This window comes from Seriola lalandi, unplaced genomic scaffold (genome assembly GCF_002814215.2).
Source record: "Seriola lalandi dorsalis isolate HSWRI2012SDOR001 ecotype SW California unplaced genomic scaffold, Sedor1 jcf7180002054556, whole genome shotgun sequence".
NCBI classification, from domain to species: Eukaryota; Metazoa; Chordata; class Actinopteri; order Carangiformes; family Carangidae; genus Seriola; species Seriola lalandi.
This window is the reverse complement of record NW_019525109.1, coordinates 758,861-784,612: the sequence shown is the minus strand read 5'-3', so window position 1 is coordinate 784,612 and position 25,752 is coordinate 758,861. Positions and strand designations below refer to the sequence as shown.

General features: G+C 39.8%; 4 protein-coding genes across 7 annotated transcripts; 2 read left to right on the top strand and 2 right to left on the bottom strand.

Annotated features, from left to right (window-relative positions):
• Window positions 1-1,340: 1,340 nt before the first annotated feature.
• c1d (C1D nuclear receptor corepressor) lies at window positions 1,341-4,019 on the bottom strand. 4 transcript variants are annotated; one of them, XM_023415714.2, is made up of 5 exons: window positions 3,895-4,019; window positions 3,453-3,594; window positions 2,741-2,807; window positions 2,182-2,237; window positions 1,341-2,079 (listed from the first exon to the last, which is right to left on the bottom strand). In XM_023415714.2, the coding sequence occupies exons 2-5, from the start codon at window positions 3,588-3,590 to the stop codon at window positions 1,873-1,875; spliced, it is 468 nt and encodes a 155-aa protein (XP_023271482.1). In that variant the 5' UTR covers window positions 3,591-3,594; window positions 3,895-4,019; the 3' UTR covers window positions 1,341-1,872. The 4 variants fall into 4 exon arrangements, with proteins under 4 accessions (XP_023271482.1, XP_023271484.1, XP_023271481.1 ...); XM_023415716.2 differs by having other exon boundaries at window positions 3,865-3,922; XM_023415713.2 differs by having other exon boundaries at window positions 3,823-3,909.
• Window positions 4,020-4,951: 932 nt separating this feature from the next.
• On the top strand, window positions 4,952-17,113 carry LOC111662015 (uncharacterized). Its single transcript, XM_023415749.2, has 20 exons — window positions 4,952-5,144; window positions 5,235-5,442; window positions 5,739-5,905; window positions 6,248-6,378; window positions 6,672-6,838; window positions 7,629-7,714; window positions 8,082-8,162; window positions 8,785-8,899; window positions 10,439-10,614; window positions 10,807-11,028; window positions 11,693-11,895; window positions 12,188-12,310; window positions 12,861-12,995; window positions 13,237-13,486; window positions 13,661-13,862; window positions 14,141-14,390; window positions 14,810-14,928; window positions 15,406-15,566; window positions 16,036-16,258; window positions 16,928-17,113. The coding sequence occupies exons 1-20, from the start codon at window positions 4,986-4,988 to the stop codon at window positions 17,065-17,067; spliced, it is 3,318 nt and encodes a 1,105-aa protein (XP_023271517.2). The 5' UTR covers window positions 4,952-4,985; the 3' UTR covers window positions 17,068-17,113.
• A 161-nt stretch (window positions 17,114-17,274) lies between these two features.
• Window positions 17,275-22,263, bottom strand: dnaaf10 (dynein axonemal assembly factor 10). Its single transcript, XM_023415702.2, has 8 exons — window positions 21,991-22,263; window positions 20,878-20,978; window positions 20,572-20,702; window positions 20,329-20,430; window positions 20,095-20,210; window positions 19,350-19,484; window positions 18,182-18,279; window positions 17,275-18,083 (listed from the first exon to the last, which is right to left on the bottom strand). The coding sequence occupies exons 1-8, from the start codon at window positions 22,174-22,176 to the stop codon at window positions 17,876-17,878; spliced, it is 1,077 nt and encodes a 358-aa protein (XP_023271470.1). The 5' UTR covers window positions 22,177-22,263; the 3' UTR covers window positions 17,275-17,875.
• Window positions 22,264-22,480: 217 nt separating this feature from the next.
• Window positions 22,481-25,684, top strand: pno1 (partner of NOB1 homolog). The gene is made up of 7 exons (XM_023415709.2): window positions 22,481-22,779; window positions 23,572-23,718; window positions 23,839-23,922; window positions 24,338-24,398; window positions 24,531-24,648; window positions 25,208-25,278; window positions 25,385-25,684. Exons 1-7 carry the CDS (start codon window positions 22,582-22,584, stop codon window positions 25,450-25,452), a joined length of 747 nt encoding a protein of 248 aa, XP_023271477.1. The 5' UTR covers window positions 22,481-22,581; the 3' UTR covers window positions 25,453-25,684.
• Window positions 25,685-25,752: the final 68 nt, after the last annotated feature.

Genomic DNA, 25,752 nt, shown 5'->3' with positions numbered 1-25,752 from the left:
CGGGAGGTCACGTTCACTGACTCGTTAACTGAGGTGGCGCCGAATGGATAGCTAGCAGCTAGACACCGAGCGGCTAGCCAAGCGTGACCACGCCCACATGTCACTCAAGGCGGTCTCAATTTTGCATAACTTCAAGCCTTAATCATATTTAAACGGGTGAGTTATAAAAAAACAACAATAATAATAATAGTAATAATAAATCAAACACCCCCCCTCCCGCCCCCCTGTACAGTTGTCGTGAAGGAATTAATTAGCTAAAGCGACCAAAACCATTTTGCACCAGGATGTAAAATTGTTTATTTCTGCTGTAAAGTTGGGCATTTTAATATGGGTATAGATGAAAATTGACTCGCTGTTGGAGCCAGTCTCATGTGACCAATCGAAGAACTGCAGTTGTGGTACATCTGTGTTGGCTTCATTGATCAGCCCTTGATATTGCCGCCTGAGCAGAATACGCAATTTTACCAAGTTCAAGAAGGCAACATCTCAACCTAATTTTTCTTTTTTGGAAACTTCCTCTATAGAGTAAAGCCTTGTTACTATGGACACAAAAGCTTTGCTATATTTACTGCTATTCTGAAATGTATCAATGAGGCTATATGAAGATATGATTATGTAAAAAGAATCTGTCAAAGAACACACACCACTCAGTAATTAATACATTCAGACCGGTTACTGAGAAACTGACCACTGGTAATCAGTAGATACAAGGGAAGATTAATATGTGAACAACCCAGCCTTATCACATAACCAGGTTAGTATAGTCTGAAACTATATGCACCAAGCTGCAACAAATTTAGTGCAGAACTGATTCCAGGTGGGAGATCAGTCAGTGGCCAATTTACCCAGTAGCTTCATAGCAGCAAATGTTGCCATTTCATGGGATAAAAGCACAATTAAACCTATTTGTATTAACCCAACCCTCTTATGTTATACAGAACTGTCTTTTTCAAATGTTTGGACTCCAACCTGAGTGTTAAAGGGGTGCTCATGTAGGCAAATCAGTCCACTCGAGTAAAACATGCCCCTAAGACAGGATATGGCAACCATGCTGTCGATGACAGAGAAAAAAGGCCATTTGAGCAATTTTCACAGCAGCAACTGCAACTGGAAACAGCAGGAAAAGCACAGTTGATGCTAATTACTTTGACAATGGCTCAGTTCTTTCCAAGTAAGCCATGAAAATGATTCAGCATTCACAATAACATAACCCTGAAACCAAAGCAATGATATGCAATTCAGCCATCAATAATCTTACACCTGAGCTTTTCCAACTGTGACATGTCAACATTTCCTCTATGAAAAAGCCCTGTTGAGGAAAGTCAGAAGCATACACTGGATTGTTTTACCTAAGAATTTTATTACCAATGTTTCCTGCACGATATGAGGTAACAACGGAAAACATGAACAAAAGAACAGGAATATAAACTAAAAATGACTCAAACATCAGGTTTGTTCAGCGTTATTCATTACGTGTGTAAAACATGCACATTGCAAAAATTACTTCAAAACACACAGGTATTAACATTTCTCCTTAATACAAAAAAAACATTTTTGACATATCCATTAAATTCTAGAGCAGTTGCCAGCATCATTGTCCAGAAATATGTTCAGAAAAACCTGGATGGTGTGTTGTAGATAGCATTTAGTTAGTCTTGTGTTTCTACTACATCTAGCAACATTTGCTGACTCCAAGCTATGATCCATGAGCAACCCAGATGAACACCAAAGTATATTTTGTTGTCTCAAGTTGTCTTATATGATGCCTTATCAAACAGTCTTAGAAAATGTCTTGTGAGCAAAGTTAACTCCAGTGTTTGCTGCCCCAGTAAGTGGTGCAAACTGCAAGGACTGTACAGATCCTCCTTAATTTCAGCTCTGCTTTGGACGCTTTGACTGTGGGGTGTCAGCTGGTGTGTTGGCTGCTTTCTTGGATCCTGTTCTTTTTCTCGATTCTTTTTCCTCTGGATCATAGAGAGCATTCCTGAGGAAGCGTGCAGCAGCGCCTTTATCTAGACGGGCAGCTTTCTTCTTGTCAGTGATCTCCTTCACTCTGTTCATGTAAGTCCTTATTCGCTCCTGAAGAATAGAACAGGTACAGACAAATTAGACAATGCACGTAAATAGTGAGGAAAAAGTGATTACTTCAAAGACAGTCCAGAGAAAAGATACAGTACATACCAATTCTTGCTTGATTCCATGTTCTCTGGGATTTACTCCTTGTGTAACCAAGTACACTGTAAATGAGACCAAAAGTAAGACAGCATGTATTGTATGTTGATTCAAAATCAATACATATTCAATACAGGTTTCTCTGGGATACATTATTTTCAAAGACAAGCTTTTGTCTTTATATCTCACAGTGTCATAAGCAAATAAAAAATATTCAGTCTAAGCCCAGGGTCTCAAAGGCTGTGTCTGGCATCATTATACCACTGTCATTTCCTTACATCTGAAATTACATTGTATTGCTGGCACTTAGTCGCTGCCACTGTTCTGCTATTGTCTGTTTTCATATATGGTACAGTAGCTTTATGTTTTAGCATTTTTGATTTTTTGGTAGATACATAGATAATGTCACATGTATATGGTATGTGCCATAACTCATTGAGCAATCATAAATCACATAAAGTATTGCTAATTTAAATCAGCCACAGTGAATCTAAAGACAAATTTAGAAAGAGTAAGAAAAACAATGATATGGATAATTATGTGATTACAAGGAATCCATAAAACTTACTCCAGAATAATGAATTGAGGGTGTAGGCAGACATCAGGTCCAGCTTGGCTTGATCCAAAGGATCCAGCTGTCAATAAACCAGATTTAGTTTAATTCAAACCAGCTGTATAAAAAGGATTCAAAATCCTGCAATCACAAAAATGTCATTACCAGTTTGACAAGCCAAAAGTAAAAATTGTGCTCATGTGCACTATGTTGAGCTACATTACATCACAGACTGCTTGTTACACACCAGCATCATATGGTCTGGATTACTGCAGGTTTAGCATGAAAAATGTTACTCTGCTAATGAACTGGTAAATAGCAAACTCATGATAGAGGAGTCTAGATGTGTATTAGCCCTTTGATAGACTGGTAACCTGTTCAGGGGTGTACCCTGCCTTTTGCCCAGTGTGAGATGGGAGAGACTCCAACCCCCCTGCAACCCTCGACAGATTGAATAATGGATGGATGGACACACTAGTTCTATGTGATATTTTTGCGGAGCAGGAGCATCACGTTTCAAAAACTCAAATGAAATTTTCTCTGTTTCACCACCGATACAAGTCAAAACAAAAAAATATGTTTGCATATGATGTTATCTATAAATTGGTCTGTGATGTAGACTCATCACAAGTGACATTTTGACTTGTCAAATGTGTAACTAGGAGCATTAATTCTGTCTTTGTTTTTCTGGTGTAGTTCATGGCTGTGTCTGCTTGCTTCAGCCTACCTTTTGCAGCAGGTCATTTCTAGGCATCGACATCAATTTCTCTAACATGGTTTTGACAGAAGAAACGGAGGAGTCGAAGCCTGTGAGCTGTTCGTCTATCTCATGAGGGTAGTCCTCCGTCTTCATGTCCGCTGCCATTTCCCTGGAAGACAATTAATGTCATACAATGTTATGTAGCTCTGTTATAACATGACTTTCATTAGATTTTAAAACAATAGCAAAAAGGCTCACTTTCAAATTTGTACTGCTAGCTAAGTAGCTAATCATACAGCTTGCACATGTTGCTAACAGATAAAAAGCCGAGCGTTTATGTGTGTAGAAATTTACCGTACTGACAATTATAAACTATTAATGAAGCAAAATGTATTACTTGTTTAACGGCAATACAGGTTCACTCGAACCTGAATCTTACGGTATTTAACGTTGAACATTTCTGTTTTACCTTCTAACAGGCAGCACGCTTTAGAAGACAGGAAATTACGTCAGAAAAAAATACCAACGTCGCTGAAGTTAGTTTCTGATTTGTATCCTCCGATTTGCCAGTTAAGCAAAAATTAAGAGAAATTGAAATTACATTACTCAGTGACAAATTCTCCTTTTTTAATCCACTTCTTGATGTGAAAAGCGCTGTAAAGCCTTATTGCTGTGGTCTAGTGTTATAACTTTTTTCATGTAACGTTCCCCCTAAAAGCCCAATCGGAAGCTAACTTCAGCGTCCTGGTCCTAGTCTTCTGCACTCTACTGCCGTCTGCCGTTTGGAAGAACGAAAGAGCTCGTTAATGGCTTTTAACAGGTAATCTTTAGTTTCGGACCCCCGGTAAGCTAACCATGGATAAATCCAAATAAGAAAAAAAAAGTCTTTAGCTATATGTTTTATTTATTTTTTTGATCCTTCACAAATAAGAGAAGGACTCAAATAGGCCTGCATAGTTCTGTGTTCTATTTAAAAGTAGGCATACACGTGCCAGTGTTTTTTATCCTATTCATAAGAGTCTGGTGTTTTCCTTTGTTATAACAGGCAAAAACAGCAATAAAATATCAACAGTTTTTTGTAGTTCTATAATTTCATAAATGCAATAAACTATAGTTAATTTATATATAGTATAACTATATGGCTCTTTTAACAGTAAAGATTGCACCCCCTGGAGTTTTCACAAGAGTATCTACCAAAACTATTTTCGGCACATTGATCAACAACCACAGGTGTCTACCAGTGCTTCCCCTCTGTATTGACTTCTAAATACTTTTTGAAAGATATCTGAGTTCTGTCAAAATGTATAGCAAAAAATTAAGCTTGGGTTTTGTTGTTAGTTAGAGAAAATGCGTTTAAAATATTTCCTGCTAACAGCTAATGTTGCTCGTGGTAACATAATGCCTGAAGGCAGTGTAGGTGCTTGCGTTACTATGGTAACCCGGGGCGTCAGTACGGTAAATGAAGCTGAGTGTGCCGGGATGTGTCAGGGACAACAGTTGGACCGTATACACTGTTGTACTGTAGCTGAACACAACGAAACCAGAAAAGAGGCTTGAAACATGGACAACTGTGATTTGGAGAAGCTCTCTGTGTCTCGTGGGAAGCTCCATCCAGCCTTCACTCCGGAAGTTACAGACTACAAAGTGACAGTGGAGAGCAGTGTCAATAAAGTGACTCTGAACCTGCTCACTAGTGACTCTGGGGCTTCATACAGTATTGTGAGTACTGTGCAGTAAATGATGTGACATTTACCTCTGATTTGTCAGCTAATACGTTAATTTAACCTCGTTTTTTTATAATGATTTCAGCTCTTTGGTGACGGTTCCAGCAGCATTAAACTGAATGATGGGTTGAACAGAGTAGAAATCGAGGTGGTAGCTGAGGATGGCACCATAAAGAAATACTGCGTGGAAATCACCAAGCTGTCTGCAAAGATTGCAGAGCTCAGTAATCTCACTGTGGACGGAGATATTCCACTTCATCCTGCATTTTGTAGGAAAATCTACGAATACAATAGTGAGTCCAGGCTTAATTTACTATCACCTGAACTGCCACACTGGGTTAAGCAGGTTATATTAGAGTTATACTGCCTTGTTTTGCCATTGTTCATTTTAATGTAGTAAATACACTAATACATTAAAAGTTAATACATGAGTAACTATATCCCATGATCGTAATTCTTCTATCAAAAGATGCAGAAAAAAATATACATATACAATAACACATTTCTGAGCATTAGAAATATTAGATAATATTTCTTTTTCTTGATGTTGCTGATTTCTGTTGCCCTCATTGTAAACTTTTATCACCAGGTATTGTTCCCTTTCACTGTAATGCCGTGACACTGCTTCCCACGGTGCCAGACAAAAACATAAAAGTTACCGTGAATGGGTCAGACAGCTCACAACCAGTCCATCTGAATTTTGGAGACACTGTGGTGGAGATCTCAGTCTGTTCAGCAGATGGCAGTAATTCACAGGTAGGATGAGACATGAATAGACGACTGCTCATTATCATATAGGCGTTAATGATATGATGCACGGCTTTATGTGTGTTTGATTACCACAATGAAGTGACTAAATTATATTTCAAAATACCTTCATAGCTTTGCAGCTCACCTCGTCTTTGCCTTACTACTTACCTTGTGACCTACACTAATCTTACATTTAAAAGTTTCACACACTTGTTCCACACATGAATAATAGTATATAGGTCAATACAAATTGAATACAGATGGTTTGGATTGTTTTAGATTCTGTAAGGCTGTGCTGTCCTGCTACAGTGGTGCATTTTTTAAATTAAATCTGACTCTAACTGTCAGGTGTATACAGTGTTGGTGACTCGAGAGCTAATTCCCATGGCCGTGACCTTCACTGATGGGAAGCAGCAGCTGGACTATGAATGTCCAGTGTCCCTGACTGCTTTTTATAGGCCTGTATCTATCAACCACAGGTGAGACTTGAACAGGAAGATTTATGAGAAAATGTTATCAGTACTAGTAAGAGCAGACACCCCCTTTATCATTTTCACTTTAACAGCATTTCTTCTGTGCTAAGTGCTTTACAGTTGATGCAAGTGTAAAACAAAAAATCAAAAGTAAAATACATTAAACCAACAATCATCACAGTTTCTCAGTTTACCAATAGAAATTGCCACTAACTCCCTAATTTAGCTGTTTTGTTTAACTTCGGTTAATTATAGCCATTGGATATAAAAAAATGTTATATGATGTTTTTGATTTGCAGTGACCCAAAACACATCTTCTCAAGGCCTTATATTGAGACGCTGACACGACGTTCAAAAGTTGACCCACTTGGAGATTGTCCTCTGGGAGACGGCTGGAAGGTTGTTGAACTGGATCTTGACAGGGAGATGTCAGATGCTCTGGTCAAGTGCTTCTTTATTTACCGAGGTAAAGCCTGTAATCTGTTTTTTCTAAAGCAAACCTGCTGTTTAGGCAAAGCTCTTACTGGTTGAGTTAAAGGTCAATGGGTAGAGTAATAGACCCACTGTTATTTCTGCCTAAAGCTGAGTAAAAAAGCAAGTGAGGAGGAAGGTAAATAGTTTGCTAACATTGCAAGGACATGAATTTCACAATTATTGATGAATAAGAAAAAGTTATTTGCTGCATTCAGGTAACTGATTCATATGCTCAACCATTTTTTAAGATCAGTTGAATTATTTCTTCCTCTGAAACAGCTCTACCTCTAAGAAATGCTTGTATAACTACATTGTTAAAATGCTAACTACACTTTGACTTAACTCCCAACAGTTCTGATTACACCACCACTATACTATCATGTAACATGATGATACTGTAGACAACCATTATGTTCCTGTAATGAGGGGGATACTATTACTTAACTAAGACCTTGTGTATCCAGCTGGATATTAGATCAGGCCTTTATATCCAGCAGGCTTTTCTCTGGTTAGTCAGATGTGTATTTCTAGACAACCTAGATTTATTTCAGATATATTTTATTTTCCAGAAATTGCAGACCTTACTTCTAGGTAATTAGATAGAGTTGCACCAGAACAAAATGCAATAGGCTTTTTTTACTACAGTAGTAGTTAAATACAGTTATTTAAACATAGTTTGCTCAATTCATCCTGTAAAAAAGATGCAAACTTGTGGTTAGCAATGCAGTAGCATCGACCCCTAGTGTGTGATTTAATGTGTCTGTGATGTTTTTTTAACATAGGATGTGACAGTGTGATGAAGCTGTCTGAGCTGGGGTCACACTCTCTGGACTGTCCACACAGGCCCACGGAGGACCTGGATGCAAAGGTCAATATATAAGATTAAACAGCGCTCTGCTTTGCCAAAATCAATGCCCGACCTCCACTCTGCTCATCCTTTATTTACAAGCCAGCGCTCCCTTTATGGTGACTAAGTGCCGGTTTAACTTCCAGAGTAAAAGTATCTTGTGTTTGTGTGTGTGTGTGTTTGTGGTAACACAGTTGAGAGTGGATAAAACAATAATTTGTGTGCAGTGAATGTGTGCAGGTTTTTATGGAGCGGGTGCAGAGGTGTGTTAGGGTTGTTGCATTTAATAAATTGTTATCATACCTTGACCAAGAAACAAGAGGAAGATGAACCCAGCAAACTCCAGAGCATGTAAATGCACCTCACATATGTTCATGTTCATTTACAGGATGTCACAGAGACAAGCTGGTATAAGAGGCTCTTTGCATCATCCAGTTGTTTGGAGATAGAGACTAAACACATATTGGAGGTAATAAATCATTCCTGTTATTTAACTCTGCATTATCAGTAAACTTTCTCTAATTGTTACAAATTCCATGTTATTCCCATCTCACAGTGCAAATGAAATTCAGGGCCAAATATAGAGTCAAAAAAATCAATTAAATCCTCATTTGTTAAGAAAACAGGAACTGCCCTTCGTGATTCTGATACTGTTATATATGTACATCTTCCATAAAAGATCTTGTTGTAAACAAAAGTAGATCTCTGGTCTTTAGTTTTTGATCAAATTAAAATCAACAATATTCTTGAGAAAACATTTTCCACGTGAAAGACCACATCCTTAGATACTTTTATGTAAATTTACATCCCTAAATGAGATAGTATTTGAGAAAATATCTTTCAAGTCAAGGATTACATCAAGGCTGTAAAGGTGAGTACACACTTTTCTTGAACATACCAAGCTATATAGTATAGACTGGGATTAAGAGGATTTATTTAAATACATTCTTGCCTGCTACTGTAGGATTGTAAATCATAATATAGTTCATATAGTCATCACCCCTACCTGTATAATCTCATATCTGATTCAGCTTTACTGCTTGGCCTGTTGTGCTTCATGGGTGGATAATTGTTTTCTTTCTCTGCTACAGGTGCGTAACTGGGAGAAAAGACTACAAATGACATCAGGAGAAGACCATGTGGATAAACTGTGCGCCTTGGCACAGGATCACCTGAACCTCTACCGGCAACACCTGCCAAAACCAGGCATGTAATACTTTCCAAACCAAGAGTGTAGGATCAGGAGTTAAATGGAAGTCATTTATCAAAATTTGTTGGAAATCAATACCAACTTACAACCCCCTGACTTTAATAACCTTCTCACCCTCTACATTTTTACGCCTATAATTCGCCACGAACATTACTATAATAATAAAAAACGCTGTTTCATTAACCCTTTTTCTTGGGGGGAATTTTTGTTTTTTTTGAGCCAAAAAAAAAGTGTACAGGCCAGAAAGAGTGTCAAAAACTATATTCATCACAATTACCAATTTTCTGTACATATTATATTTCTTATAAAATGCAGCTAAGTCAATTACCATCCACTTTAACAGAGAGCTTCTTGAGTTTCTTTTGTATCCTGCAGCTAAATAACAAAACTGTCTGCTGAGCATTTGAACACACCCTTGGCGAATGGACAGAAGAGTCATTTTCTTTGCCCTGCCTTGGCACAACAGCTCAGCTTCAGCCATTAAAAAATACATGAAAATGGACTCGTTAGCGGTTGCCTCCGGAGCTTCTTCCTCTATCTGACGTGCCAGACACTCAAGTTACTGCTCGTCTTTTCTCAGCTACTTGTTCCTTGCTAATTGTTTGATGACTCTGAGACGGGTCATTCGAGACTGATCCCAGAGGACTGAATGAAAGTCACTGTGACTGAACTGAGATGCGACGCCAGGGAGAGAGAGGGGGGAGAGGATGACAGAGTCAGGGAGCACAGTTAATCTTCACCTCTTATAATATAAACAAGTTTTTTCTGTTGTATGAATGTATCACTTGTGTAGATATTGTCAAACTTTAATTCTTAATATTTAAAGAAAATAAATACTGCATATGATATATTAACATTAGGAGCGTGCGTACATGATAGGCCCACGGAACATTTTCATTAACTGAGAGGGCTGTTTTTTGGGGTTTTTTGGGTAGGTTTTGTAATATTTACTGGAATATAAAAGCTGTGGCATGAAATGTTTAAGTAAATACATATTGTCAGCTATTATACAGTTAGAACTTATGCTAAAAATTAAACGTAGATGATCACATTATCCTTTGTTTTAAATACTGATGAATTTTCCTGAAAATAGAAATTTTGTGGTGATATCAACCCAGTTTTAGACATTAAAACTACACATAGTAGCAGACAAACCCTGAGAAGATCACCAATTAAAATTATTATAATTAATTTTTTTTAACTAAGTTTGATATGTAGCCAAACAGAAGAGCTGAACTCTCATTTGGTTTCTGCAGCCTATTTTATTTGTTAAGTTTGTCATCTTACTTTTTGTTCTTTTGTAGTTAAATCTTTACATTTTAAATGGCTCTGGGCTTTTTGTAGCAGACACATAGTTTGTATTTCTTGTTTTTTTTATAGTTAAAACAGAGTGTTAAGAATTTAAAGGTTTAAGCTGTAAAATGGTAAATTTAGCAGTAGACAGTAAACACACTCCTGTGGTTTCTGTTGCCAGATGCAGAGATTTTGCAGAGGCTTTTCAGGTTGTACGCTGTTTATTTCTCACATTTTCACAGGGGACATGTTGCAGTATGAGGATGGCCAGTCTCCTCTGCATAACCTGGAGCAGGCAGCTGTCCATTATGCATCAGCTATCAGACTCAACTCCAGAGATGCCAGACTCCACTTCCTGTTGGGTCTTGTTCTGGAGGAGCAGCACTTTGCCACAGAGATGTATGGCCTCCAGCAGAAGGTAGGAAGGTTTTGCTCAGATGCTGAGCTGTAGCAGAACAAGCAGACTACATACTGTTGTGCTTCAAACATTTTTATTTAAAGATATTTTTATTAAAATTATTTTCAGCGCTGATACTGTGAAATTCGAAAATAGTGAATTGTGCAGCTGAGAGCAACCCAACCTCTCACTTTTTCTTTCCTTGGTCTCCAGACTGATAGGGACAGAGATGAATTAAGCGACGCCAAATCAACAGCACGTCAGGATGACATCCTGGCTGTGTGTAAACTCCACGGTTTCCTCGGCACGCCCACAGTGGAGAACCAGCTTCAGGCCTTGGATAAAGAGTATCAGCAGCTCAGAGAGCAGGGACAGTCCAGCAAAGCAGACTATGTTCAGACTCTCTACATCTGGCTCTCCAAGAAATCTGGCAAGGTAAATGTGTCATACTGTGGGTTGCTAAGTTTACTTTACTTGCTCTAATTAAGAGCACCAGTGAAACACCTAAAAAGCAAATGATCATGTATAATGTGATACAATTTTTGACACTGCAAACACCTGTTATGTTGTTGCTTGAGCACACATCTGTGTCTATTAGTGGTGAGAAAATTACTGAGAGGCCAGTATAGACAAGCAGCTTCTGCAATCTCACCGCTCTGTGTCTGTCTCTCTCAGATCAATGTCTTACACATCAGAATACATCAGGTGGCCTGCTGTATGACCTTTGACTTATCTGATAGGAGTGCTACAGGACATTAAGACGTTACAGGCATCACAATATTTTAAAACCACACTAATAATGGTCTGTAATTGCGGATTAATTAGTAGCTTTTGATCATTTTGCAAATTAAGTGGATTTGATTTTTAGAACCAGAATATCTTGCCATTTTCCACTGCTATAGCACAGCATTCTGCCAGAAACTGTCACAGGTTATGCATACTTAAGTTATGCATTTTTATGTAGCTTGTTGTGTAATATAAGAGACTGCTGTGACACATAGCTATTGTTCTGTAAAGCTGTTTGGATTAAAGCCCCCACTAAATAATTACTCATCACTAAATGGCAGATGAAACTGAACTCCCTACTCCCTGGTTGCAGGATAGCGGTTCAGCTGTGCGGGACGAAGAGAACTGTGTCCACCGAGCTCTGATGAAATACCTGGACGCCTGGTCTCTGAGTCCAGACAGCTGGGAGTACAACCTCCATGTAGGAAGGCTGCTGCTGCTGCAGGGGAGGAGCAGGGAAGCCCTGCAGCATCTCCAGAGCGGCTTGGCACTGCGCCCTTTACATCCGGCACTCAGGTCAGATCACAGAAGTATTGATGGTAGTAGAAGCAGAAGCACAATGCTTTTCTGTGTCACTGTAACATCAGATAACCAAACTTTCAACCTGCTCTTCAAATGCTCCCTCCTCTACAACCTCTATATGATATCATATGATCATATACGGATTGGGGAATAGAAAAAAGCATAGTTACAATGTGAGGAGAGGCCTGGCAGTTCATCAGGGTAAATGGGGTCAGGATTAACATGTAAAAGCAAAGAGTAGGAGCTAGCTTTGTATTCAACATCTCTTCTGTGTTCCTTTTCTCAGATTCTTCACTGGGCTGGCTCTGCTGCAGCAGGAGCAGAAAGCCTCTGTGGACACAGAGAAAGAGGCTGCTCTGTTCTTACAACAGGGACTGGAGCACTTTGTCAGCCAGCGCTGCAGCAAGAGGTGTGCATTTGTGTGTGTGTGTGTGTGTGTGTGTGTGTGTGTGTGTCTGTGTATGTGTGTGTGTGTGTCTGGTGGAGGTGGATGCATTCAACGAGACAGTGAGAGAGTGAGAGGGCATGGCAGTATCAGTAATATACCAGGATGTTCTGTTTAAGCCTGCAGGAGGAGGAAGAAGAAGACCATCATAGTCTACAGGAACACACTGACATAACATCTGCAGTGTCACTTATACACAGGGTTTTTTTAATAGACATTTTAAAGTCTTGATATCGATATAGGTTTTTCACAAACCACCATCCTTTTCAGCAAGTGGGCAAAACAATAAAAAACTGAATTGAAAGGGGGGAACGTTTTAGTGAACATTATGTGATCTGATTCTTAACTAGTTGAAAAAGAGGTGAGTAAATTTTTGGATTGACTGGTCTCTGTGATCTATAATGAAAGACATTCTGTTCCTTGGATTTGTTTGTTTTGCTTTTATGCAAGTTCCTTGTGGTCGTCATGGCTGTTTTTTCTGTGCTGTCATACGTTTTTATGTTTTTCTCTACAGCTGGGTGGAGCAGGATCCATCAGAGCCTCTGTCCAGCCTCAGCACACAGTTCCTGCGAGGCCTTCTCACTCTGGGACAACTGCAACACAACGTACTGCCTGTGAAGGCCATGGGTGCTGAACAGGTTTATCACACGTATGTTACAAACCAGAAGTTTTAAGTAAGACTTCCACAGATTTTTTTAAGGGTCATATTTTCTCTCTACTCCGTGTTTGTGGTGGCTCTCAGCTCCAGTTAGCTCTCACTCATCTCCATAGTGAAGGTGTGATTCAAAGAAAAGTCTCAACATTCACATCAGTATGAACCACTTTAATAAGTGTTTGAGCGCTACATGAAAAGCCTGTGTCTGCTCTGTTTCTGTGTTGGAATGCTTCAGTGTAGCAGTGCTGACTGCCCAGAGTGTGAGTCAGTGTGTGTGTCGTGGCGAGGTGAGCGGGCAGCTGGAGTGGGTGTTGCTGCATGCTCACTTCGCCCTGCTGCAGAGGCTGATCCAGCAGGGTGAGCCCCAGGCCAAAGATGGCACCAGCAGGCAGTCCCTGGTGGCGAAGAGATGCCAGGCCCTCACAGCTCTCATACGCCTCACATCTATCCCCCCCTGCCAGGAGCTGCTGGACATGCAGGAGAAGGTAAGAGTGTTCCGTTGGGCAACGAAACATTCAAAATGTGTATTTTATTAGCATCTCTGTTTTTGTTTTCTCTTATTTTTCTGTTTTGCAAAGTTAACAAACCACAGATTTCTGTTTTGGGTTCAGAGAATTCAGACTTTACCTTCTTCCTACCTCTCCTGCTGCTTTGTACAGGCATGCCAGCTGGCAGTAGTGATCACACCACGGGACAGCCACGCCCTTTTTCTCTTAGGTCTGGCACAGCTAGCTCAATATGACAACAACCCAAATTCAGGCAGGTCAAACGAAGCCAGAACTGATGCCTGCCTCAGCTTCCAGGCCAGCATTGAGCTGGAAAACAAGACTCAGAGCGGAGAGCCTCCTGAACAGCTGAGCAGTGAGTCTCTGTTGTGTACTTACTGTCTTTGGCATTAAGGTCTCAGAAACACAGCAAACTAACAGAGAATTACATAGAGATTGGCCTCATCTTACACTGATGTAAAAATCATATGCACAGCATTGGTTTCATGACAATTCAGGCTGTATATGATATGGTAACCTGAGCAATTCCTAAATGATAGATGTGTCCCCGCTGAAACACTTTATATTTAACAATTATGATAGACTTTTGAAAATGAACTCTACACCCACATTAATCATCCCCTGTTTGCTCAGAACAAAGGTGGTGGCAGGACCGGCACAAGGCTGAAAATGAGAAAGCTGCCAAGCAGTCCATCACCCAACCAGCAGGAGTGAAGGGGCCTTCTGACACCAGTGTGGCCAAGAGAGGAGCTAGGCGGGGCAGAGGAGGGCCTGGTCAAGGGCGGGTGGCAGCAGCTGTAACCAAAGCTCCTGCTCCTGCAACCCCAGCCCCCATCAGGGGAGCGAAAGCTGCCGGTCCTGCAGCCAAAACCCCTGCAGCCAGGTGAGTCACACTGGCAGCCTGAGTCAAGTGTGTGGCAGACCTGTGATGTGGTTGCCTGTGGATGTTTGTTCACATCTATTTATTCGTGGAAGATTTCGTCTGGACACAAATGTATTTGACTGTTTGACCTGCTACATTTTTATGCCAAGTACAAACACAGTCCATGACTGTTTATCGATCTGGGGAGCTTCACAAGAACAAGCTTTAAGTTTGTTTCCTTGTAGAGGTTGTATGAAAAGTGGATTCTTTGAATGAAGGAAACATTCACATATCTTGAAAAGTTTGAGGACTATGTGTACATATGAGTGTATATGCACATTAGAAAAACATTACAAAACTTAGACGTTAACACTGACAGAAATGTGATATGTATGTCATATTATATCTAACTCAGATCTGAAATGTTTTCTCTCCTGTAGGGGGAGAGCTGGAGCAGCAGTCAAGCCAGATGGATCAGGTAAAACTGGCAATAAACCTCAGCTCCCCCCTAGCAAGTCTAAACAGGACTGTTGCCCCATTACTGTTGAGACAGCGGAGGGTAAGTAAGGCATGGCAAAAGCACTGAGTTCCCCAAAGTCTTGTCATGATTTAGGGGAAACAAATCTTAGTTTTAAACTGAATATAATGTAATATATAAGCTCAAAGTTCATGACATAAAAGACAGAAAGAAATGTGGGGGGGGGAAAGGGGAGTTGATGCACGTTGCATTAACCAACTTCAAATTCACCCTAGAAATATATAAAATTCCCAATCCTAATGATAACTGTTCAAATGTGGATGATGTGACGTCACATTGCATCATCACACCTTACACTGTTTCAGGTACGGTAACTTAATTCACTCCTTTTTGTAAGAACATGTAAACATTAAACAGGTCAAGAGGCATGACATTAAAAAAGTTGCAGTTTCACTTTAGATAACAATTGTGTCATTGTGAAAGCTAATTTATAACACAGCATGAAATAACATACGTCTTCCCTGTTTATCAAAGGAGGTAATTCTACTTTATGTCTAGTTGCAGAGCCTCCTGTGGGAGACATAGTCACTGTGCCCAGTCCGGTGAACCGCAGGTCTCATATCCCACGGCTGGGTCTGGCCCGCGCCCTCTCTCGCTCTGAAGACACCCAGGACCAGGCAAAGCAGCTCTACCAAGAGGTCATCTCCATGGCACCAGGGGTCAGCTCTTATCTCTTACATTTAGATTTCAGGCATTTCCTCAATGGTTTTACAACGCAGCTTACAATGGCTATAGAATTACATCACCAGTTTCACACCCATCCAACTGTGACTCCAGTCTTGGTGATTAATTCCAGTGGAATGGTCACATGCTCCTCTGTTGGATTAGACAATTACATAACATTTGGTTTTATTGAAAAAAAAAAAAAAGATCTGTAAGTGGTAGAATATGTGGTGATCAAGACAAGAGAGCTGTTGCTTCCTGAGTGGTTTCAGACTAAATGATGTCTCATGGCTAAGAGACGATCTGTATGTTGGGGGATTTAACATGTGATTTTTAGGATAACCTGAATAACTTGCAAGTATAGTTGTCATTCATACAGACATAAGAGCAGCATGTCTGGTGTCGATTTCCCTCAACTGATGTAATCCAAACAAAATGTAGCTAAGGAATTGCCTGGCTGTCTAGGTCCACGATGCCTACATTGAGCTTGTGCAGCTGCTGGAGCCGTCGGACCCACAGGCTGCAGTGGAGGTGTACTGCAGATTCCCTCTGAAGCCTGTGGGGGAGCAAAGCTTCGATGATGCCTTCATCACAGGAGAGATCGTCCGCATGCTGATGATGCTGGAGCAGTACGACCACCCACACCTGAGCCCCAGTCTGGTGGCACACGGCAAAGTCATGGGCCTAAGTGATTACTATTACTATATTATGAGTACTGTATTAATTGTAATATTAGTCTTGGAAGAAGTCAAAACTCAACAGTAGTAGTTAGCAGGAATAAATGTTTTTAAAGTTTAAGCAAACAGAATTTGCAGATTACACATTAAGATTGTCAGTCACAGAAAAATGCAAACTGACTTTCATATTATTTTGTTAAAAATAAAATGGTGACATTCTTTACACCATGCTATATGACAATGCCCAGCTATCTTGAATGACAAGCACTTACTATTTGCAAACACTGGTCTACCAACATTTTCCAGTTCATCACCAGGTCATCTATATTTAATAAATGTGTTGTTTAAATGCAGTGTTGTATTGAAATCATGTAGCCAGGCGCATGTGACTTGACATCTATTTATAGAGATGTATCACACTCAACTGGTGCGGTGGCCAGATAGATGGCACAACACATGACATAGAGAGCATACATGCAGCATGATGTCAGATAAATAAGTGCCTGCATAGGGCAAGTCAGGTTGGACTCATTTAGTCGTCTGAAGATGTTCAATATATTATTACATAAAACATCTGAAATGTTTGATTTAAAATCAAATAAATACCATTTAAAAAATTTAAAACACACTTCAAACAACATGACAGACACTTTTGTACTAATCTGTGGCTGTGTTTGTAGGTTGCATAGAGAAATACATCGACATCTTGGATGGAAAGTCCATGACCAAGCTGCTGAAAAGTGTCTACGCGAGGATCCATGACAAACGTGAGGACGATGAGGATCTACAGGACTTCTTCAAGTTCAAATGCTGGACATGATGCTTGTAACCTTCTAACAAATGTATTAATCCTTTTGGATCCTGAAGTGACTCATAGTTTGTTTACTCTACATCCAAAAGAAACGTTTTGTCTTCAGCTGATAAGACTCTTACTGTGTTCATACAGACAGTAGTTCTCTTGACTTTACTTACTCTTGATGTCATAAATAAGCCTTTCATATTGGATAGGGGACACTGAGAAAAAGGGTAATTTTTCGCTCCAAACACACATTTAATTTGAAAACACAGAGTTCTCATTAAAATGTCATATCAAAAGTGACAATTTGAACAATAGACAAAACTCGAGTAAAACATTCACCAATAGTGCAACAAAAGACAGGTGTTTCAGTAAGCATCCTACAAAAATGGTAATAGATAAAGAAATCAAATCTTGATCCCCAAAGTATTATTCCAAGATTAAATGACTCATTTATCCATCCTAGCAGAGGCTTTTTGATAATATGGGAAATGTATCATCGTGTTACAAGGGTATTTCTCTGCACTAGAGGACAACATTGCCTCCAAGGCTCAGTCAAGCACTTTCCCGGTTCATATGAGTTAAATTATTTTCTGGCAAGATAAGTCTAAAGATGAGAATCAGCTGTATGAAATCTATATGGACAGCTGCAAAGACCTGCAGTAGGAAATCGTTGTCTTCAAATAAAAGATCATCAATCCAAAGATGACCAGGAGTACAATTCAGCCTCAGAAAAAGGCAGTGATTTAAACACTATTGATGCATCTGTGTTGTTGCATCTTGTTTTGTACAGGGCTGCACAGACCATCAGTCTTTGTTGTCGTCCGCTTTTTCACACCATGTGGAGTTTGGTGACAATGAGCACGCGGACAGACTGGTCAAAGCCTGAACACACACACAGGCCCTGTTTGTCAGGACTCCAGTCCAGGCTTGAGATTGGCTGAGTGGACAGAGTGACGTTCTGTAAGAGGTTGACAGTGCCAGCTACGCCCACATCCCCGCCATCTGAGTCCTTCTTGCTTCTCTGAGCAGGATACTCGCTGGAAATGACATCAAAACACAATTAAAATATTTTCCAGTTTATAGTTAATCAAAAAAAAACAAAAAACCTGATTCCTGTTTAACAAAAATAACTTACTATTTCCACACATGTAGGTTGCCTGCTCCCCCTGCAGTCATAAAGATGTCTCGGTTTTGAGGCAAATGCTTCACCTGCCAGACGGTCGACTTATGAGCCTTAAATAAAGAAGAGAGATCTTTTACTTAATTTACTATTAAATCAGTAATGGCAAACTTCATTCTTAGCACCTTTCAAGACATTGTAAGCCTGCGTCGAAAATCTCTTAGATACTTTAATCTGATGAGGGGAAAATTATATGGTCTTACACAGTTATGATTGCAGCTTTTATCTGTAGTGTGATCTCTTCTATTAGGCCGTATTCACCTGCCCGCACCTTTACCAATGCTCCACTTTCCTTGTGTAAACTGACAGAACTGCACTGGTGAGAGCTATTACTTTGCCTGTACATATAAAGAGCACCTCCAGCAAATAGTTTGAGCATTGTTAAATGGGTTTATTCCACTGTGACTGATTTCAAGAAACGATGTGGTAATGCAACACAAATATGATGAAATCACCATAAAAAAAACAAAACTGTATCCCACTTTAAAAATTCTAGTAAGAATATAGCAAATGGTGCCTTTAAAATCCACTAGCTGCAAATTCTCATCTAGAGTATAGTTTAGAGATGTTGATTATAATATATGTTGATAATAATATATAAAAGAATATAATAAAAATCCAATGCCTCAGCCACGTGTTAAGACTTCTCTGTAATGCTACACTCATATCTTCTTAGACCAAAAAATATATCTGGTGGAACCTTATGATTCATGGTTGGAGACACGGATGTGCCAATTGTTGATCTCTCAGAAGAACTGGACAAATATTTCGAAAGCTGAGGCCTCTCATCTCTCAGACCATGCAAACACTTGGCGAGCTGGGCTGTGCACTAATACCAGTTTAAGTGTGTTTTTCTAGCATTTTCCCACAAAACGCCACACTTCTCTCTCCTAGCTGGCCCAGTGTCATTTTTGGCCAGTGTCACAAAGCCACAGAGAATGTTAGACAAACACAACCCCAAACACTTCCAGCTGTGTAAACGGGCAAAACGACGCGCACCCCATTTCCCTCTGTCCCATACAAATGTAAAACTAATAATAATAATAATGATACTAATCTTTTGACGTTATTCCATTCGTAGGAGCCAAACATCCGTCTGGCTCTCTTCACCCAGGTCAATTACCTTTTCGGAAACAGAGGCGAAGCCCTTGGTCGGGTGCTGGGTCCTCATGTCAAAGACGTGGAATTTTCCCTCCAGGGAGGTGGCCACCAACTTGTTCATGTTGATGTCTTTCCTGTCAAACTCTACACCGCATACCTGGTCATGATGTAAGAAAAAATAACAGTCACTCCCTGGGCATTTATCACATGGCAGGGCTCCACTCCAAGTTTTTCCATACAACAGAATCTGTTGAAATGGGCATAATGACCCCTGGCAGGTTCATCTACATTCAAGAGGTGATGAGTAAGAGACACGACTATAAAAATCAGTGCACTGACTTCAGACTTCCCCTGTGGTTTTATTCTAAATTGCGCTGGGAAGCCATTTTCAGCTCTGTCTCCACATCTGTCCCTGTTTTTGTCTACTGTATGATTCAAGTGCAGGTTGCAGTGCAAAAGAAATGACGTATGACTGGACAGTTTATCCTAATAACAACATCGGTTTTCAATATGAGAACTACTCTTTGTGTTTCAGGGCTGAGTTGGCTAAATCACACTGTCAGTTTGAGTCCCTGTTTCATTCTGAAAAGGTTGTAATTTTCTTCCTGTGGTGCCTCACTGGCTAAATATTTGACAAAATCAAGAGGAAAATCTTCGCCTGAAATGTTTAACAACTTCACAAAAATCACATGCAACAGAGGCTGTCACACCACTTGTTGGCAGATTTACTTTATGCTTTACCATTTCAATACAGGTGTTCACTTTACCCCATTTTTAATGTTGGTTTCCCACCGTAGAGACATATTTCGCAGGTCAAAGAGTTTGATGTCCCCATTGTCATAACCAGCACACACACACCGGTCTTGATCATTAAAGGCATGACCTGTGATGAAAAGGTCAAAGGAAAATGAACACTGTTTTCATTCATAACAAACGCACAAGACCCTCTTTCAACCCTGAAAGCTTATATTTTTAATATTTAAGAAAAATATTTTACTCACCAAATGCAACAGTCCAGCAGTCCCTCTTGGTTTCCCCTTCCATAGGCTCCATGTTGGCTACAGGTGAATCTTTCTGTCTGGGATCCCACACCTTTACTGTCCCTGTAACACCCCAAGGAAAAAAATGACATCTCAGCTTACTTAAAAATGAGATAATTTTGATTTCAAAGATTCACTCTAGGATCTACTTTTTGTCTTTACATCAATGGTTTGAAGAGGTTTTAATTGTAAATGACATCAAACCGTCTCTGCTTCCGGTGACTATCTCAGGGGCGCCATCTCCAATCCCCAGACCACCAACACCGTCGATACTATTCACTATTTCTTTGTGGGCCTTTACACTGTACACTGGCATTTCAGGTATCTCCAGATCCCTGTGGACAACAGAAGCATCTGCACTGAATGAACCAGCAGACTTAAAAACACGTTCAGTGTGAACTCATTTTCAATTCAGTCAGACAGCAACTCCATTAAGAGGCCAGTTGGCCATTTCATGCTACTAGTGGCAAGACACAGATGGTGTGACATCAGTGGGTGTGGATAAAATACCATATATTGAGATTTCCGTCAAAATCCCCAGTTGCTATGTTTCTTTGTTGAAGAGATGTTGCCCCAAATGTCCCACACTTTATGGGCTTCGGCTTCTCAACCTAAAATATAAGAGTAACAAGGTTTTCTTTCACTCAAAGAATGGCAAAATTAAACAAGCAGTGAAATAGCAGTATAGAAGGAACCATATACTTATTTTTGGTCAGTCTTGACAAATTTGGTAACGGCAAATAGCCTAAATTTAAAAACTACATGTAAGGATAAAAGAAATTAGAAATGTTTGTCAAAGTTGATTTAATTGAAATTTCCCAGACATGATCAAACATTTACTTACCAACCAATAATTAATACTGACTCTCATGTAGCTGCGCACTGATGTCTGCTAGATGTCAAACTATATATTTATAAGAACATGTCTGCTTTGACTGTCAGGAAGCTGCAGTGCTCACAGACACTACTTTCTTTTTGATATTTTTCTTTTTACTTACATGGGTCAAGTAATGTGGCCATTGTGTTGCGCAAATCAAGTAGGAATGCAAGGATTGTTGTCCCTCACACTTTAGAGATATGTTAAAGTGTCTTTAAGCACTTTGTCTCACAGTTTGCAGTGCATTTTGACCAGTTGGCACAAGGAAAGTGGAGAGTTGGGAGAAGGGACTGGCTGGGATAAAAACTCTCTCATCATTAAGACTTCTGAGATTTTGTCACTGACACTGACTTTTTCCCTTTTAATGAGCTGATATTTGACTCTGATGCTGGCTTTTAAATGTCCTCTACGTAGTTCCACCACAGGCCAAACTCTGAACACCTGTAAATGGTTAGCAACCTCTCAGATCCTAATTTTACAGCTAATTAGCACTTTATGAAGGACAGGTGCACCGGGAAGGCCAAAATGACAGTTATACTGTACATTAGCATAATCTGTTCTTAAAAGTAATAATATAATAGGGGGGTGTTCAAAAACTTTTGACTACTAGAGGTCATTTGTTGCGTGTTGCTATGGAGACAACAACCTAGCAAGACTTTTCTAGAAACCTTGGATAAGCCAGATATAGAATGAGATAGATAGAGGCAAAAAAGCAAACAAGAGTAGCATGTTAAGGTGTTATTTACCTCCTTGATAAGCTGAGCCTCCCCTTGTTTCACTTCATATATTTGCATTACTCCGGTTCCTCTCGGAAAGTTCCCCAGACAGACAAACTTCGCGCTGCACGGAATCCATTTAGTGTCGAAAACGGTGTAGTTCAAGCTCTTCTGAATATGCGCAATAATCTGAGGTTTTGATAGAGGCGATGACATCTTTGCTGATTTGGAAATATTCTATAAAACGGCCGAAAAGCTCTTGAAAACTAACAGGACAAACGTTCAGCGGTGCATTTCGCTGCCAAAACAAATGAGACCCATGTAGCGCGGCTGCCTAAAGAGATGCCTGACAAAAAATGTTATCTCCCGAGTTAATGTTGACATACATAGGCAATTTATCCCAATATTCCACTGAATAAAACTAAACTTGAGTAAACAACTGAGATATATTTGTCAATAATTACACCATTATTTCTATTATTAATTATTTTCACTCTACAGGCACTAACGCGGTGGCAGTTTGGGTCCTTTCCGCCGCACGAGGGTAGCTCTCGTGCCACTGTGGCCTCAGTCTGCTTCAGTTTTGACTCTTTAAACCGATTTTTAAAAACTCACTTCAGGATGGACATCGATAAAAGTACAGTTCCTGTCGCCGGCGCTGCCACGGAGAGTAAAGATGACACAGATTCTTTCACAAAGGTCAAATCTAAAAAGACTCAGAAGCGAAAACGTGAACAAGCTGGAGCGGACATGGACACAGAAGAGCCCGTGGCAGTCAAGCGGCCGCAGTTTCCACCGATCTCAGGCGACAAACTAAGGGTAACTAATCTGTGTGTACATGTGCTTTGTGTATTGTCTCAACTTTATCCAACGTGAGCGTTTATTTAATGTCATTTCTTTTCATCACACGTTAAATTAGTTATTATTATTAACGTACAGTAGTTTAGTAGCTCAGTCTTGTCTGGACTAAACTGTAGTAGCACAGGGGGAGACAAAAACACCTATAATTACTGTTGTGTACATGTTTGAAATTCTTCCAGCACATCGATTGAATATTTTTGGGACTTGCCCTGTTCTGCCAAGTTTGCCTTATTGATTGTTTAGGCTGCCCATGAAGCGCAGGTGAATATGTTGAGTCTATATTTGCTGCCAATCAGTTTTCTATCAATAAACTTCAATCACTTCAGCCCTAGAAAACTGGTTTGTTTCTGTGAGCCGAGGGAAATAATGAACCTGCCAGTGTCATGTATGATAGCTGCAGTCACTGGCTACTGGCTACAATGCAAAACATTGGATAAGCTCATAAAATATTCATAATTAATAACCACCCAGCAGTTCAAGGATTAGTGAGACCACCCACAACTTAAAAACCATCATTACGGATGAATGCATCAGCAATTAAATGCTGAAAAGAACAATCAGTCACGACAAGTCGATTAATTGGGGAAAAAATAGATAGTGAAGAAGTAGAGAAATAGATGAATTGTTAATGAAAATAATCTATAGTTGCAGGTAACTAAAGTGGAATTCTAATAAATCCCAATTTAGTTATACAGAACATGTGTCTTTAATGCTTTTACACAGTATGATTATGTTTCATGTGTGTTTCAGGGACCAGATGAAATGCTCAAAATCGCTGTCCCGGCTCACAGATACACCCCACTGAAGGACAACTGGATGAAGATTTTCACTCCCATTGTCGAGAACCTACAGCTGCAAGTCAGATTCAACCTCAAAACTAGAAACGTTGAAATCAAAGTAAGTTTCCACAGCCCCATTATTTAAGCAATGTTAACACATAATAATGTCTCTGTTTTTCTCTGGTACCCACAGTTTTGTGTGTGTGTGTGTGTGTTTAATATGCCTTCCTTCTTTCAGACATGCAAAGACACACAGGACATTGCCTCCCTCACAAAAGCAGCAGATTTTGTTCGAGCCTTTGTTCTAGGATTCCAGGTTGAAGTAAGTACACTAATGGAAGGCTTTGGTTAACTCTGCATGTTTTCATTTTCCTGGCATTTTTTTTTTGTTTTTGTACTAAATCTGTATTTGTCAGGCCAGTACCCAAGTTTGGGGAGAGATTTAGGATCAGGACTAGATCTTATAATTGGTTTGCTGATATTGAACTTGTCTCAAGTCCAAGTCGTTTACTGCCAATAAAATAAAGTTTCCTCCCTGCTACAGGAAATTTGTTCAATACCCCTTAGCCCATTGTTTAAACAAGCACAAGAATGTATTATCTTTGTCAACTTTCATACATCACACTGGGTATTTGATTTTGGATAAGCAGAAACACTTAGCTTTATAATAGTGTCACAATATTTCATTCTTTGTGTTTTTGTGATTGTGATGTAACACTCACACTTTCTCTTCCCAGGATGCCCTAGCTCTCATCAGATTAGATGAGCTTTTCCTAGAAAGCTTTGATGTCACAGACGGTAAGATCGCTGCACCATGGATCCTTCTCTCTGCTCTGAAACAGGCCACCTTTTATGAACACTTTTCTTTCCCTGATGAAAAAACGAACTAGATGTCTCTCGTGTTTATTTAATTGTTGTCTGTCCTGGCAGTGAAACCTCTGAAGGGAGACCACTTGTCCAGAGCCATCGGAAGAGTAGCAGGGAAGGGAGGGAAAACCAAATTCACCATTGAAAACGTCACAAAGACTCGCATTGTGCTTGCTGACACGTGAGTACGCCCCACCATCATTCCTTCACCGTTACAGTAAAATGATGATCACAATCATTTTGTGGTCACAGTTTTATTACAGTAGAGGTATAATTGACCACGATTAAGCTCTTTTTTTTTTCTTTTTTTAAATCACTTACTTTATTGCACTTTTGCAGCAACGTTTTGTTTTGGCAGTATCTGTCAAACTGAACTGCTACAACCATCACACAAGTTTGTGAATTACTGCTTCCAAATCAAATTATCTCCAAATGCCCAAATGCCTGGTTTAAAAAAAACAAAACAAAACAGGAAAGGAGTTTTCAGTTTGGCACAGAGGAAAGACTCACTTCTCTAAAACTGGACTGATTAAGTTTTGTGCTTTTGTTTTTAAATGCAGAAACATTCGATTGTGTCATTGAATTGCTGACTATAAACTGTGATTTCCTACCTCACTGGAATATTTATAAGTGGGCTGGTGTGCTTGTAAAATGTGTTGTAGTTGTTTAACTGCAGAGAGAAGTCTGATTTCTTGTTTCTTAAACTAAAAAAATGAACCCTCCTTCATGTCTCTCAACAGAAAAGTTCACATATTAGGGTCTTTTCAGAATATCAAGATGGCCCGGACAGCGATTTGTAACTTAATCTTGGGTAAGGAGGACGTAATTTTCATATAGTTGATGTTGTATTTGCAACAGTCTCTTTGGATCTAGATGTCGTGCTGAGTCGTGACCTTTAAATCCTTGTGCCCTTACAGGAAGTCCTCCTTCAAAGGTCTATGGCAACATCAGAGTGGTGGCTAGCAGGACTGCTGAAAGATTCTGAAGTCTCATTGGTTGCCGTGTGTTTATCTCTTCCCCCATTGGCTGATGGAATTCCCACTTTGATCCGTGTTGTTAAGACTGTCGGCTGCCTCTGTCATGGCTTCATGTTTTCCAGCTGGTGTTTGAATCAGTTGGCTCCACATGAGGAAAAAGTTCTGGTACATGCAGAAAAACAAAATGCAAGTATCTGAAACTATGAGTTTGTGTAAATAAATAAGTACAAATCCACTAAAGATTGAGTTCAGTATTGTCACTGAAGTGTGTAGGGTGGCAGGTTTTGGAGCAGGAACGAATGATGACT